The sequence below is a fragment of the Eptesicus fuscus genome, chromosome 14 (assembly GCF_027574615.1).
Source record: "Eptesicus fuscus isolate TK198812 chromosome 14, DD_ASM_mEF_20220401, whole genome shotgun sequence".
Classification (NCBI taxonomy): Eukaryota; Metazoa; Chordata; class Mammalia; order Chiroptera; family Vespertilionidae; genus Eptesicus; species Eptesicus fuscus.
Genome location: NC_072486.1, coordinates 57,661,915 through 57,677,503, shown reverse-complemented (window position 1 = coordinate 57,677,503; position 15,589 = coordinate 57,661,915). Strand labels below are relative to the sequence as shown.

The 15,589-nt window shown below is 53.9% G+C and overlaps 1 protein-coding gene across 1 annotated transcript in view; it reads right to left on the bottom strand.

The window, feature by feature from the left end:
- Window positions 1-863: 863 nt before the first annotated feature.
- The window catches only part of LOC103294168 (solute carrier family 23 member 1-like), a 31,363-nt gene continuing 16,637 nt past the window's right edge, over window positions 864-15,589 (bottom strand). Inside the window, exons 6-14 of the mRNA XM_054726228.1 lie at window positions 12,999-13,158; window positions 9,750-9,931; window positions 8,213-8,333; window positions 7,028-7,184; window positions 5,794-6,047; window positions 4,274-4,438; window positions 3,792-3,900; window positions 3,596-3,691; window positions 864-1,120 (exon numbers count right to left, since the gene is read on the bottom strand). Coding sequence (XP_054582203.1) covers window positions 864-1,120; window positions 3,596-3,691; window positions 3,792-3,900; window positions 4,274-4,438; window positions 5,794-6,047; window positions 7,028-7,184; window positions 8,213-8,333; window positions 9,750-9,931; window positions 12,999-13,158 — 1,501 coding nt within the window. The remainder of the gene's footprint in view (window positions 1,121-3,595; window positions 3,692-3,791; window positions 3,901-4,273; window positions 4,439-5,793; window positions 6,048-7,027; window positions 7,185-8,212; window positions 8,334-9,749; window positions 9,932-12,998; window positions 13,159-15,589) is intronic.

Below are 15,589 nucleotides of genomic sequence, written 5' to 3'. Positions count from 1 at the left end.
AGACTCTCTCTCTCGCTCTCTCTCTCTCTCTGTGTGTGTGTGTGTGTGTGTACAGCACATATGTGCATATACAGTACATTTCAACTAACACATGTATATATGTGTGTGAACATATATGTATGTAGACATGTGAATATTTGTATGTGAACATACACACACATCCTATTGACTTGTTTTCTCTAGAGAACCCTGACTAATCCACCGAATGTGCAGAGAGAATGGGGATGGGTATGCTGGCTCTTCACAGTTTACACATCTTAGCAACAGTAGCTCCCCTCCACTGAAGGCTTTCATCTCCTGTCTGCTCCGCAGCCCAGCTCTCACCGATCGCCGTCCTGTGGTGCAGGAGGCAACCCCAAGGACTCCCACTGGGGGGTGCAGGGCTGCAGCTTGTTGGTACCTGTTTGCAAACTGCAGGGGCACAGAGGGAAGGGCCTGGAGGGGCCAGCAGGGCAACCTGCCTCTTTGGGAAGAGACCTGTTCTTTCAGCCAACAGCCCCATCTCCGTCCCCAGCTCCACCCCAGGCCTCTTCTCCCAAGTCATCAACACTTCCTAAGAACATGCAGACTGAGGGAGTTTTGATGGGGATGGGCATCAGGCTACACTGGTTTCCATGACAGCCCGCAGGGCTGGAGCCAGGGGAAGGATGCAGCCTGAGGCCAGGCCGCGGGGACGGAGTGCCAGGTCACAGCATGCTTGTCATGGTCTTCACCTACTGCCTATTCAGCTGCCACAGTGTACAGGACGCTGGGGGTGCTCAGGAGGGTGTGGCCCCTACCCATGCCTGCACGGGGAGACCAGCACGTTCTGGGTTGGGGTGGGGGTGGAGAGGGCTTGGGGACGTGCCTCAGAAGAGACAGCCTCACATCCGGGTCTCTATGGCACCCTTTGAGCGCTCTCCCAAGGAATCCTGGGAGCAGAGTGTAAGCTGACTCACTCCCATCTCCCCTTTCCCACCAGGTTCCCGGCTGGGCCAGAAGGGGAGGAACTGGGTGCAGGAGGAAGTGCAGCACTTGGTGCCCATCCCACAGGGGAGGCCGTAGATCTCCAAGACCCTCGTTGTCTCCTCCGACCCCTGGGCTTGATTCCATGCCAGGAAGCCTCGCTCCTCCAGACTTCCTGAGAGGAGACAGGGAGCAGTCAAGACTGGGCCCAGGTAGAGTGGGCGAAGGCGAGCTAGAAGGCGCCTCTGGTGCCCCCTGCAGGCACTCATGAGGTCTCCTCTCAGCGCCCTCCACCTGCCAACAGAGCAGCCAAGCCCATCTGAGGAATCACACAGCTCAACCCGGCTCCTCAGGCAACCCTGAGCCCCGAGGTGGGGCTGACAGTGCAGAGCTCCGGGCAGGACCTACTATGAACCACTGTCCTGTCTTTGGGGCTGGCTTTTCCACATGTTAATGTTTCTGGAATGCAGACACCTTTTACACGTGGACGAGAAAGGAATGTGGAAAACAGAATAGAAGCAGATGCTATCATAGAGGTCCTTGCAAGAGGCTGTGTGAGGGTCAAGAAGGAAGCATGGGGGCCCAGCCGGTGTAGCTAAGTGGTTGAGCGTCGTTGACCTATGAATCAGGAGGTCACAGTTTGATTCCCAGTCAGGGCACATGCCCAGGTTGCAGCTTGATCCCCAGGGTGGGGTGTGCAGGAGCAGCTGGTCAATGATTCTCTCTCATCATTGATGTCTCTCTCTCTCTCTCTCTGTGTGTGTGTGTCTCTCTCTCTCCCCCCTTTCCTCTCTGAAATCAATGAAAATATTTTTCAAAAGAAAAGAAGGGAGCAGGGGAAGCCATCAATGATAGTAGCTCTGCGCTCTCCACCTTCCACACCATCAGCATTTAGAGACCCAATTGGCTCATCATCACACTTATTACCTCGGATGGCAATTGCCTGCTTTCTTGACTCTCTCCCACAGTAGCCTGTGGGTTTCTGGAAGGCAGGGGGCATGTCTTTCTGCTCTCCATATTCTCAGTTCCAGACCACCAGAAAGAAGCAAGTATTGTAATAAAGCATGCACTGGCCACCAGGGGGCAGACGCTCAACACCGGAGCTTCCCCCTGGTGTTCAGTGCGCTCCCACAGGGGGAGCTCCGCTCAGCCACAAGCCGGGCTGATGGCTGCGAGTGCAGCCGTGGTGGTGGGAGCCTCTCCCGCCTCCTCTGCAGTGCTGAGGATATCTGACTGCAGCTTAGGCCTGCAGTTGGACATCCCCCGAGACCCAAGGCCCATAATCTTTTTGCTGGTGGAATTTGTTAAAAAACACACACAACATAATGTCTGTGAAGCGCAGTAAAGTGAAGTACAATAAAACAGGGTATGCCTGTACATAGCACCTGGAACATAAGTGCTCAAGAGGTTTCTATTAAAAACTAGAGGCCTGGTGCATGGATTTGTACACCAGTGGGGTCCCTCGGCCTGGCCAGTGGGGATTGGGCTGAAATCAGCAGTCCAACATCCCCCAAGGGGTCCTGGAGTGTGAAAGGGCACTCTGCAAAGTTGCTGTGGCTCAGCAGCTCCTGTGTTGACCATCTGCCCCCCGGTGGTCAGTGTGCATCATAGCTACTGGCTGGTTAGCCCACCCAGTCGCTTAGGCTTTTATATATATACTAGAGGCCTGGTGCACGAAAATTCGTGCCCTGGGGGGGGTGGGGAGTGGGGGGGTGGTCCCTCAGCCCGGCCTGCACCCTCTTACAGTCCAGGACCCCTCGGGGGATGTCCACCCACCAGCTTAGGTCCGCTGCACTCGCAGCCATTAGCCCAGCTTGTGTCTAAGTGGAGCTCCCCATTGTGGGAGCACACTGACCACCAGGGGGAAGCTCCGGTGTTGAGCGTCTGCCCCCTGGTGGCCAGTGCATGTCATAGCGACCAGTCGTTCCACTGTTAGGGTCAATTTGCATATTACCCTTTTATTATATAGGCTAGATATCAGTGAATGAATGAATGAATGAATGAATGGATGCCTGCATTGTCTCCCTCGTCAACTAGACTGTAGGCTCTAAGAGAGCTGGGCCTATGTCTTTTTCTTTTCGCTTCTGGTGTATTTATCACCATAGGGCCCTGTGATGGGCTGAACTGTGTCCCCCAAAAAACTATGTTGAAGCCCTAATCCCTGTACCTTACAATATGATTGTATTTGGAGATAGGAGCTTTTAAGAGATGACTAAGTTAAAGAGGAGGGTTTTGGGGTGACCCCTAACCTAATCTGATGGGTGTCTTTATAAGAAGAGGAGACTAGGACACATAGAGTGACCCCTGGGATGCACACCCACAGAGGAAAGGGCAAGTGAGGGCACAGTGAGAAGGCAGCCGTTTGCAAGCCTAGGAGAGAGGCCTCAGGAGTAACCAACCCTGCCAATACCTGGATCTCGGATTTCCAGGCTCCAGACTGTGAGAAAATACAGTTTGGTTGTTTAAGCCCCCTAGAAAGCTAATACAGACCCATACGCCCCTCTCCCCACCCCCGCCACCTCCGAGACCTGAGGCCCATGCAGACTGTGGCCAGCCTGACCTGGCAATCAGTGCTGGAGAAGCAAGGCGAGTGGCCCGCATGCTGGCCACCTACCAAAACAGCTAGCTTGCAGCGCGAAGGGAGCCCTACCGGGGATGGTGTTGTCCAGTAGAAAGGCCAGAAAGCCACCGACAAACATGCCCGTGGTCAGCAGCACCTGGATGACCTGGTCCAGCTGGAGGATCCCTGGCGTGGAGGTGAAAGTGATGAGGATTCCCAGGGCTCGAGGACCACCCCCCCCCGGCCCTGCCCCGGGAGTGGTCACAGTCCCAAGGCTGGCGATCACCTGTCTGGAGCCTGTCCGAGTTCTTGTTCACCCAGTTGGGAATGGCGAGCCCACAGAAGATGGAGAAGCCAAAGACAAAGAGGTTCCTGGACGCGTTCATGTCCACGTGCTGCGGGAGAGAGGCCCCGGCCGCCCCGAGACGCCGGTGCTGCTGCTGCACTCCCAGCTGACACCCTCCAAGTGCCCCCCCCCCCACCGCCACCATAGGCGTGGGGGCAGGGGGCTGAACTCAGCAACACGTGCTCTCTGTGGACAGCCAAGCTCCAACTCCCACTGGACCTTGGGAGCTCAGTTGTTTGGGTAATCCAATTCAAACTGATACAATTTCTGGTTTGGGGTGCTTCTGTCTCTTCCTTCCATTGGGGGCCAGTGTGGTTACTGGCCTTCCCTCCCCTTCCCTGGCCCTGCTCCACTCCTCTCAATCCCGGGGGCTCCTTCCAGGGTGGGAGATGCTGCTGCTTTCCCCAGGGCGCCCGGCTCACCTGCAGATTGGAAATCCCCACGGCTGTGATGATCCCGAACATCACGATGAACATGCCTCCGATCACGGGGGCCGGGATGGTGGCAAACGCAGCCCCGATCTTCCCAAAGACACCCATCAGGAGCAGCACGCAGCCCGAGGCGACAATCACCATCCTGCTCCCCACCTGAGGCATCCGGAGATGGGAGGAGGAGCTCAGCACCAGCCGGGCCACACGCCACAGGGGCCCCCACCCTGCTCCCTCCCGGGGACTCACAGCAGCAGCAGCACCTAACCCCAAAGCGGCCCCCCTCTGCTCTCTCATGGGGTTGGGGAAAGATGGGGGTGTAACCGGGTGGCAGTTGAATATTCGGGTCTGGAGGCCTCACCCAGGCTGGGCCGGAGGTAAGTGGCCTCCCACCCAAGTTTCAGAAAGTAAGGCACTTCTCCGGGGTTCACAAAGCCACTGACTTCCACGGGTGTCAGGACAGGCTTTCTGCCTGTGGAATGGCCACGGCCAAGAAGGGCAAGTGTGGTAAGCGGAAGGACGGTTCTTCGAAGAATCACGCCCTCATCCCCAAACCTGTGACTATGTCACCTTGCAGGGCAAAAGGGACTTTGCAGGTGCGATGAAGTTGGAGGTTTTGAGCTGGAGAGAACCCCGAGTGATGCAGGGAGGCCTGATCTAATCACCCGGGTCCTTATAAGCAGAGAACCTTTCCTGGCTGTCATTGGAGGGATAGGTGACTATGGAAGAGAGGCCGGCTGGACGGAGGCAGCATTGCTGGCCTGGACGGTGGAGGATGGGGAACTGTAGCCCAGGCATGTGAGGGGCCTCTGGATGATGGGAAAAGCCAGGAGATGGATTCTCCTCTGGAGCCTCCAGGAAGGAACACAGCCCTGCCAACACCTTTATCTCAGCCCCACGAGACCCTGAGCCACACCAGCACAGCCAAGGGTGAACCTGAGTGGGGGCGGTGAAGGACTGAGAAAAGACAGACAAGAGAAGAAAGCTGGGTCTGGGTGGGACACTGCCCTCTCTGATGGAGAGACACAGTGCCACAGCCTAAGCTGTCTCTTTATTTTATAGCCAGAGTCCACGAGGCAAAGTAAGGGCGTGGTTACAATGTTCTCGTGGGTTTCAAATCTACTCAATTACGTGCACCTGAACTCTATCAAGCCCACATCACTCAGACGCCTGGGGCCACGTGTTCAGACCATAGGTTCAAGCTTACAGCTATAGCCTCTGGCTATCATGGCACTGGGAGGGCTCTGCCCTCCAAGCTGGGACTTGCATGTGACTTTGCCATGAGAGGACTGTGCCTTCTCATTAGTCCAAGGCTTGAACCTGTCCAAACACTGTAGCCGCTCTCCACAAGACCCATGTCAGACTTTCGATCTCCGGATCAGTAAAATAAATTTGGGTTGTTTGTAATCACTAAGTTTGTGTTCATTTGTTATAGCAGCAATAGGTGACGGATACATTGAGTGACAGATTAAGGTATCCCACCTGCCCCCAGGAGCCGCCGTCAGCAGCCTTACCTTGGTGATGCCCAGCGCCCCGACGTTCTCACTGTAGGAGGTGGTGCCGTTCCCTGTGCCCCAGGCCCCTGCCAGCAGACAGCCGAGGCCCTCAATGCCAATGCCGCGGTTGATGGCATGCCTTGGAGGGGGTGGGGCCCCCACCAGCCGGGCACAGGCATAATAATCGCCTACTGATTCCACCATGGAGGCGATCACCCCGGCGATGAACCCAAAGACCCCAGCCAGGCTGATGGTGGGAAGACCCCACTGTCCTGGAAATGCAAAGCAGAGGGAATGTTAATTCAGAAGATAACAGGGTGCTGAACCCCAATAATGTCTTTGCCGGAGGGGTCCCTGGGAGGCTTTAAAGACCGGGCAGCATGTCTTTAACCCCACTACAGTCCGGAAGCTTTGGCTCAGACTCCTGCCCTATCCTTTCTCCTCGGGGCAGGCCAGGCACGCTGACCTTGAGGTCACTGTGCACAAAAAGAGCCAGCAATGGAGTGTCTCCCCAGAAAGGCCTCGAAGCATTTGGAAGATGAGAGTCTTACTCAGGCCAGGGCAGCCCCTCAGAACCTGATTATTCCTACACCCTGAGCCAAGAACTGCGGGGAAAGGAGACCAGAAGGGGCTAAGGGATGGCCTTGAACTTGTCTCCCCCCGAAATGTTCTCATTCAGTCCCAGGCTCCCCTTGTGTGGGATCTAGCGAATCTGAGAGGAGACCCACAGGTCTGGCTGGGAGGTGGGGACCTCTCTGTCCTCTCCCCACTCCCAGGCTCACGGCTCTGAGCAGCGTGGAGGGGGAGGAGAGATGTAGGCCAGCTCAGAGGGAGCCTGGGAGTGGGAACCTCTTGTCCAGCAGTAAAGTAATAAATACGGGTTGTTTGAAGCCATTACGTTTGTGCTAATTTGTCACAGTAGAAATAGGAGACTAATTCACTGCGTGACAGATTTAGGTGCCCCACCTGCCCCAGGAGCCACCGTCAGCAGCCTTAGCCCGGTGATACCCAGCGCCCGACATTCTCGCCTCTGGAAGGGGTACTATTCTCTGTCCCCATCGGATTCTTAGGACAACCCAGGGGTCTCCTTCTCCTCTTTGGGGTCTGACATGGACTCCCCAAGGCCTGTCCCTCATTGTCAGATTCCTTGGAGGAAAACCCACCTCCAACCCCATTCAACTCTCCATCCTGTGCCCTGGGTCCCACGGGCAGCGGGACCCAGGGCACAGGATGGCCCCCCTCTCCTCATTACCTGGGTAAGGGAAGCGAAACCAAGGGGCTTGGCTCAGGACGTCGCCTTTGGTGTCTGTGCGGGCCAGGTACCCGTAGGCTGTGGGGGCCGAGGGGAGGGTGTTGGTCTCTGTGAGCACGAAGCACAGGAGCCAGGAGATGCAGAGGGCCAGCAGCACCTGCCAGAGGAAGGAAGCGCCTTCACCACTGGAGGCCCAACCCTCCCCTCCGCCCCCCCCCCCACCCTCACCACCCCTCCCCGAAGGCCCTTCCAGGGAAAACAGGAGTCAGCTGCGCAGTGGACAATCAGCACATTAACAGAGCGGAGCGGAGAAAATAAACAACGGGGAGCCCTTGTGTCAAACAGGCAGAATGTCTACTAACATGGGTACTTATTACGCAGTCTGTCTCCCTTTCTGCTGTTTGCTGGTCACATGACCTTGGATCAAAATCCTCTGAGCCTCAGTGTGCTCATCTGTGCAATGGAGGTACAATCACTGTTCTGGGGAGCCTGAAGCAGGAGTTTTTACAGCTGGTCCTCAGATAGACGACTTTTCATTCCTGGTGGCTGGATTTTTCATTACAGGTGACTCATGTGCACACTACATTTCGGAACCACTGGCCTACAGGGGCCTTGAAGGACCAACGAGATCACTCTGTGGAGGTATCTTCTTACAGTGTGGAGTGGAGTTCCCAGTCAGGTAAACCTGACATCACCTGCGTGATTGACAGCTGCATATACTTGACAGTGTGGTGCACATTCAACAGAGAAGCCTCTGCAGAGGGAGATGCCAGCATCATCACTGGGCACTTGAATTACCCATGAGCCACTGAGAAAGAACCTGATCTAAGAATCTTGTCCCTGAGTTTTATATCATTAGCCGTGAGCCTGGCTGTCTGCCCAGTATCTCGCTGTGAATGGCCGGGGAATACGAGGAGGCTGTCCCACACCAGTGCCCAGAGCAGCACCCAGGGCAGGGTTCTCTGCTCCTGGGAGAGGAGCTCTGAAGGAAGACCTGGGATGGGATTACCACAACGGCCAGGGAGCGTTCCCACAGACCACAGGCGGACTAAGGAAGGTCACGGAGGGGAGGCCACTGCAGATGGGGGAGCATTTGATTTGGGGGCCATCCGGGAATACAAGACACTGCCCCTCACTCTCCAGGTGAGCCAACTAAGAATGGAAGAGATGGGGAGTCCTTCTTACGGGGAAGAGCTGAAACAGGTGCACGCTAGACGTGTGACACTTCTTCTGTCGTCCGTAAAGGGGCACGGGCACTGGGATGTGCTTCAGGTACTGAGAAAACAGCACGATGAGGAAGATGGTCCTGCAACAGAAACATGCCACACCCAACCTGGCAGCCGGGGCCGCCCTGAGCGGGGGACCAGGACGCTGAGCCGCCGGGGGAGGGCCCCCGCCAGGCCCTGCTCTGCAGCCCAGGCAGCGTCCTGCCGGCTCTGGGGAGGAGGGCTGTCCCCTTTCAGACGCTGCTGGTGGCTAAAGAGAACTAGTGGGAAGTGGGGGGCGGGGGTAGCCTTCCCTGTGGGTGGCAGCGGAATAGATCCAGCAGCTGGAGCCACGAGGCCAGGGTCTGAGGTGGCCCTCTCTCCCAGGTGATTCTGCAGGTGCTGTGGTCAGACTACAGTGGCAGAGTGAACGAGTGTCCAGCGTCACCCTCAGGTCCCTGCAGAGCTCTGTGTGCATGCTGGGGGCCTCTTCGTCCAGGAGGCCGTCCTGATGCCCCAGCTGGTGTCACCACCCCTCCCCGAACATGCCCGGCATTCTCCCTCTCATCACTGCCCCCTGGTGTCACTCCTCTCGCCCACACGGCAATATGAGGCCATGTCTTTGCTCCCTTCCCGGGTGCCAGAGGTTTACAAACAGTTGCTCAATGAAAACCTGGTAGGCAGGGAACTGGTGGTATCAACTTACTGTGAACCCCACACGAAGTATTCCTCACTGCCTGTGGTTACCCCATAGGCTGTGTATACTAATGACATAGTAAATAGCAGTCATAATCTATATATATAAAAGGCTAAGCGACCGTCCAACAGTCTGACTGTCCAGGAGGTATGATGGCACTGACCACCAGGGGGCAGATGCTCAACACAGGAGCTGCCGAGCTGCAGTGACTTGGCAGTGATGGTTCTCAGGTGATGCACCCTGAAACCAGAGAGGAGGGAGTCCATTTCCTCGCGGGGCTGTACAATTCCACCTTCAGCCATGGGTTATGTTGTTGCTGGGGCACTGTCGGCCCTGAATCTGGTTTACTGCACACTTGTGTTTGCATTCCACACCCTATATGACAGCAACTTTGCAGAGTGCCCTCTCGCACTCTGGGACCCCTCGGTTTTGGCCCGATCCCCATAGGCCAGGCCAAGGGACCCCACCTGCTGGAGGGACCCCACTCACTCCGAAGACACCCTTGAGCCGCGGCGCCCAGGTGTGGCTGGCCAGGGAGGGACCACGGGAGGTTGGCTCCAGGGCGTGGCCAGCCCATCTTGCCCAGTCCCGACCCACGGGCCACCTTCTAATTAATTTCCTTTCAAGGTGCACGAATCCGTGCACCCGGCCACTAATAAATTACAAGCAGCAATCTCACTGCTTTTTAAGGCATCACAATGTTCTTGGGAGTATTTGTAAAGCACAGAGTTGGCCAATATCCAGGACTCTGAGTATTCTTGCTGAGTAATCTTCCACCAAAGAGAACTCAGACGGCTCTCCCTCCCGGGAGAGGACTTACATGGCGGCAATCCCCCAGTGGGCCCCGGCATCATTGCCCGCAGAGTCGAAGAGAGGCAGGGCCACCAGGGAGATGGTCGGAGCAATGGTCAAGGGGCCAATGAAGCGCATGAGATAGCCAACGAGTCCCGAGAAGCCCATGAGCATCTGGAAGCAGGAGGCGGCCATGATGACGCCCTGCAACTGAAGAGTGGGCAGCTCAGGCACCTGGGAGCCTGCAGTAGACGGCGGGCCCCAGCCCAGCCCAGCCAGGCCACTGCTACAGCTGGTCACCCCTGGGTGCTGCATTCAGAGGCAGTGCAGGGGCAAAGCAGGACCCCAGAGGCACCGAGAGAAGGAGAACGCCGAGCTCACTCCTCTCTCTAGTTCTGGACTAGCTGTTGGACATTTTCACTTAATATGAACCTTCTCAGGAAGTAGCCTTCGAAAGTATTTATTGCCCTAGGGCCTAGGCAGTTTTCTCAGTGGTCAGAGCGTTGGCCTGAGGACCTGAAGGGTCACGGGTTCGATTCCCGGTCAAGGGCATGTACCTCGGTTGCAGGCTTGATCACCCAACCCAGGTCAGGGAGCATGTGGGAGGCAATCAATTGATGTGTCTCTCTCACATCAATGTTTCTCTCTCTCTCCCCCTCCTCCCTCCCTTCCACTCTCTCTAAAAACCAATGGAAAAATATCCTCAGGTGAGGATTTAAAAAACAAAAGTATTTGTTGATCATAGTGATGATGATAATGACTCTTTTTAAAAATATATATTTTTATTGGTTTCAGAGGAAGGGAGAGAGAGAGAGAGAGAGCTAGAAACATAAATGATGAGAGAGAATCACTGATTGGCTGCCTCCTGCACACCCCACACTGGGGATCCAGTCTGCAATCCGGGCATGTGCCCTGACCGGGAATCGAACTGTGATTTCCTGGGTCATAGGTCGACACTCAACCACTGATCCATGCCAGCTTGGCCTGCCTTTTGTGGTTTTAACTGAGCATCTATTTGATTCCATTGTATCTCCTTTCTTAGCATTTTCTCTTCTTTTTAAACTTTCTGTTTTGGTGGTTGCCCTAGAGTATGTAATATACATTTACAGCTAACCCAAGTTCAGTTTCACATAACTTTAAAACACTTCACGGGGAGTGTGAGTACCTTATAATAACACAATAACCCTAATGTATCCCACCTACCCATTGCTGTCATTCATTTCACTGAGCAGCCTAAGAATATACATAGAAACTACCATGACCCTGGAAGGTGAGGCTAAAATGGGTCTGATTTTAAAAACTGAACTTGCCATCTCTTCCCAGTTTTCTACTTTTCCTGCTACCACCATTTCCTTAAAACAGAACCACAGCTCAGTGTTACCTCTCCGTTACTTCTCAGATCCCGGCAGGTAACGACAGCCCTATTGGCCCTGTACCCGCCTCACTTTTCCTTGTGGCTGGTACTGTAATGTACAGGGGGTCTGCCGACCCTCCGCGGTTTCAAGACTTGAGATGTGTGTGGACAACATGCCTCAGTGAAACACGGAGAAGCCGCCTTCGATTCCAATAGGCTGGCCTAGCGAGTGAGACCAATCGGTCAGACAATTCATAAAAGGAGGTTGAAACGTGTGACATCCTCCGGTTTGTAGCACTGGTGAAAAGCGCGGGGCCAGCAGATGGAGCTAAAGTACCGGAGATGGGACTCTGGGTTGGGGCTCATTGTACTGAACACTGGGAGGCGATGTGGGAATAAGCGATACAATCTATTCCTTCTCGTTGGTCAAATATGGGTAAGAATAGGGATCTTGTACCAAGTCTCTCCTCTGAGTCCCTCTTCCTTTGTGCTTCGGGTACAGGGGATGTGACCCCAGATGCAGCCATGAGGCTCTGGGGGTACTGAACTTGGATGGGGTGGGCTACAAGATGGACCCGCTGGCGCTGGCGTAGGGCTTCCTGGCCTGGCTCCCAGGGATATCTAGGGAACAGACTGCTCAGTTCAGGAATGTCCCTGGTTCAGGTCTAGTGAGCCTGCAGTAAGTGGGGTCGCAGTAAGTGGGGTCACATTCAGGCCTGAACAAACTTTGTACTGGAGCCCCATGATCATGGGGTGCTTGGGGAAGCCTGCCCCTGCTCCGCCGGGGGTGACCCCTGGCCCAGCTCCAGGCCGCGGTGTTTCAGGTCAGCAGGGAGGCAGATGGTTGGGCTTCCTGGAAATCTGAAGTGACCTTTATTCTCTCAGATAGTACCCCACCCGCCAGCCCACAGGTGAGGATGTTGAGATCGGGGAACTACCTAGTTTCCTGCCCCTGGGGGTGGGACTGAACTCTCTGCCAAGAATCCTGAGTAGCTATCACTTAGAGAAGCCCACCCGGAGCCTGGCCGAGCTTCCGAGTGCACGTCCAGGCCAGCAGCTCCTTTCCCCCGATGGACACCTGGATCAAGCAGGGGCAGGTCTTACAGTAGAGAAGCACACGGGCACAGCTGTCCAAAGTGGGCAGACGGAGCGGCCAGTCCCCACTGGCAGACGCCTGGTCCTGAGCATTGGTTTTCCCCTTAATCTGAGCCTCCTGTGGATATGGTCAATGAGGCACTTGTGCATCCATGAAAAACTCGCAGCAGAATGTCGGGAAAACTCTACGTGCTTAGTAACTATGACCTGCTGCTGCTATCATCACCACCATCACCATCATCATCATCATCACTACAATCATCATCATCATCCCCCTCCTCCCTCTCCTCATTATCATCACTGGGATGTGTCCCTCTCCTCTTTGCTGTCCTCGCACTTAGCACAACACTTGGCATAAACAATGACATTTGATGATTTGATGATAAGACAAGGGTATACTGCCCGCTGCCCGCTCTGCCTCCTGGGACTGGCGAGGAAAACGCTTGCGCTCTTCCTCCTTGAAACATGTGAAATATGATGCATCTTCAGTCCCTCTCCATCTTTTCCACCTGGCAGCCCCCGTTCCTCTCTTGCTCATCATCCTGCTTGATTTTCTTCATTACACGTATGACTCCCTGAAATTCCCCCTTTTTATTTACTTATTGGGATATTTTTGTCTCTCCCTCCCACCCTGGCCTGCACATCCACACACTAGGACATTAGGTCCTCCTTGTCTATCTGATCTACAGCAGTATCTGAATGCCCCGGCCTTTGCCTAGAGGTGAACTGAACAATGAATGTTGAACAAATGAATCAACACAGTAACCCCCACTGAGTACCTCTCCACGCCACACACCAACCCCCACCCCCTCCCTCGTGTCCCGTTACCTCTCGGATCCTCTTCTGCCACTCCTCGGTGAATTCAGGAGAGCTGGTGTTCACCTGGCTGGCATTGAGTGTCCACTCAGGACACTTCCAGGTGGGAAGGGAGAGCATGGCCAGGGAGGGTGCCACAAAAGCAAACGTCCCTCCCTGGAGAATGGGCAGCCTGGAGGAGGGGAAGAACACAGTCACCCCCACAGTTCTTTAGTACTGGTCTGTCCCTGCCCCAACGAGGGGCCTTTTAATCCCCAGTCCTAGCTAGGGTTCGAGGCAACACATGACGCCTGCTGTTCTCCCTATACAGGGAGTTCCTGCCAAGCCTTCACGCAGACCCACGAACCCTGCCCAAACCTCGACAGGTAGGAGAGGGGAGGGGAAAGACAAGCAGACCTAACCCCCATCTTGGAGATACAAGCCCAGGAGCAGAGCGTCAGGCTCTGGGAAATAATTTGGAGACAGCATAGAGCTCAGCACACACGCTCAGTGGGTGCCATTGTCTACCCGGGTCCCAGCAGATCTTCCCCAGACTCCAGGACCAGAGCACAGTTCACTCCGCAACCTTCTCCCACCAACGAGAGGCACAGCCTAACATCTCGGTCGCAAGATACCCTTGTGCCTTCAAAAATGAACCTCAGTCCCAGACCTCTACCTTCAGGCTCCTTTTCATCACGTGGACAGAACGGGTTTGAGGTCAATAATCAGGGCTGCTCCCTGCCCAGACCCTATTCCCTCCTGGTCGGCCTGTCACTCTGGCTGCTGTGAGGACTTCGAGCAGTGCCTCTCGGACTGCCCTTCGAGGAGCACACAGCCTGAGGGTCAACCTCCAACAGTCCTCTCTCACTAGGTCACAGCCTATCAAGGCTAACCTAGTCTGCCCACCCTGGACAATCGAATTCGGGGTTGGGGACTGGGCCAAGGAACCCCAGTACTTGATCACATTTGACACTGTGGTACACCCAGTCCAGATGCTTTTTCTTTTTCTTTTTTTAAATATATTTTATTGATTTTTTTTTTTTTTTACAGAGAGGAAGGGAGAGGGATAGAGAGTTAGAAACATCTATAAGAGAGAAACATCGATCAGCTGCCTCCTGCACACCCCCTACTGGGGATGTGCCCGCAACCAAGGTACATGCCCTTGACCGGTATTGAACCTGGGACCCTTCAGTCTGCAGGCCAACGCTCTATCCATTCAGCCAAACCGGTTAGGGCCAGATGCTTTTTCTTAATACGAGAAGGGTGGGGTTTTTTTGTGTGTGTTTTTTAAAATATATTTTTTATTGATTTCAGAGAGGAAGGGAGAGAGAGATAGAAACATCAATGAGAGTCATCGATCATTGATCAGCTGCCTCCTGCATTCTCCTTACTGGGGATCAAGCCCACAACCCAGGCACATGCCCTGACTGGGAATCAAACCCATGACCTCCTGATTGGTTCATAGGTCAAAGTTCAATCACCGAGCTACATCAGCTGGGCTAGTGGGGTATTTTTGAATTCAGGATTTTACTAGGATATCTTGAAGAATTATTCTGGAGAATGACTGGACACATTTTATGAAATGAAAATGTAGTTTATGGAAGCACCTCTCTGTCTAAATGGCCTTTGTATCCTGGTTGAGCACTAGAATCAGCAAGGCCCGGTTCAGACAAGGTGGTGGGCTATCTAGGAGTGGGCCCAGGCCTTGGGAGGGCAGAAGCCCTGGGTCATCTTAATGTGCAACTGATTAGATTCATAAACTAGACCCATAAGGCTCCAGAGGATAATGGGATACACTGAACACAGGGCAGGAACATGCAGGTGGTGGTAGGGGTATCTGTGGATAACTTTTTAAAAACTTAACAACCATGAATCTAAGTAAATTTTCATAATTAATTTCATTTCTACCATAATGGCAACCCCTGTTTTTAAAATTTGCCCAAGAGTATGATTCACTACTCTTCTACATGCACTTTCTGATTTTAATGTCTGTCTTGTAAACTATAAACTGCTGCTTTAACAACATTTCAGAGCTAGAAGAGCCCTTTGGAACATATCCCACGTGGCCTTGTTACGTTATAGATGGGGAAAGGGCCCCGAGGCCACAGACTTAACCAGGAGCTCTTGAGCCTCCTCACCCGTCATCACTGCCCTATGATACTGTAATCGGGAGCATGGAGTAGGCCAAAGGTGAGTGTGAACCTGGTTCCTACCTTACCAGTTGCATGACCTAGCCTGTTGCACAGCTTCTGCAAGCCTCAGTGTCCTCTCTGATAAAATAAAGATAATAGTACTCTCCCCAAACAGTAGCTATGAAGGCAAAATATTTGTAAATGCTTAGCCCAATGCCAAGAGCATAGAAGAACTCAGTAAAAAGCAGTGATTTTCATTATTATTTCCTCCGAAATGTGTGGGCACTTCCCAAGAAGGTAGGGCACATCTATGACATTTTAACTGATTACAATGATTCCTCTAAATAACAACTATTATGTGGCCAGGGTAGATGGGATGCAGAGAGATGGAGGAGGGCATCTACACTAATAAAAAAGAAATATGCAAATTGACTGTACCTCTGCGACACCCATCAGCCAATCAGGAGTGAGCATGCAAATTAACCCAACAAA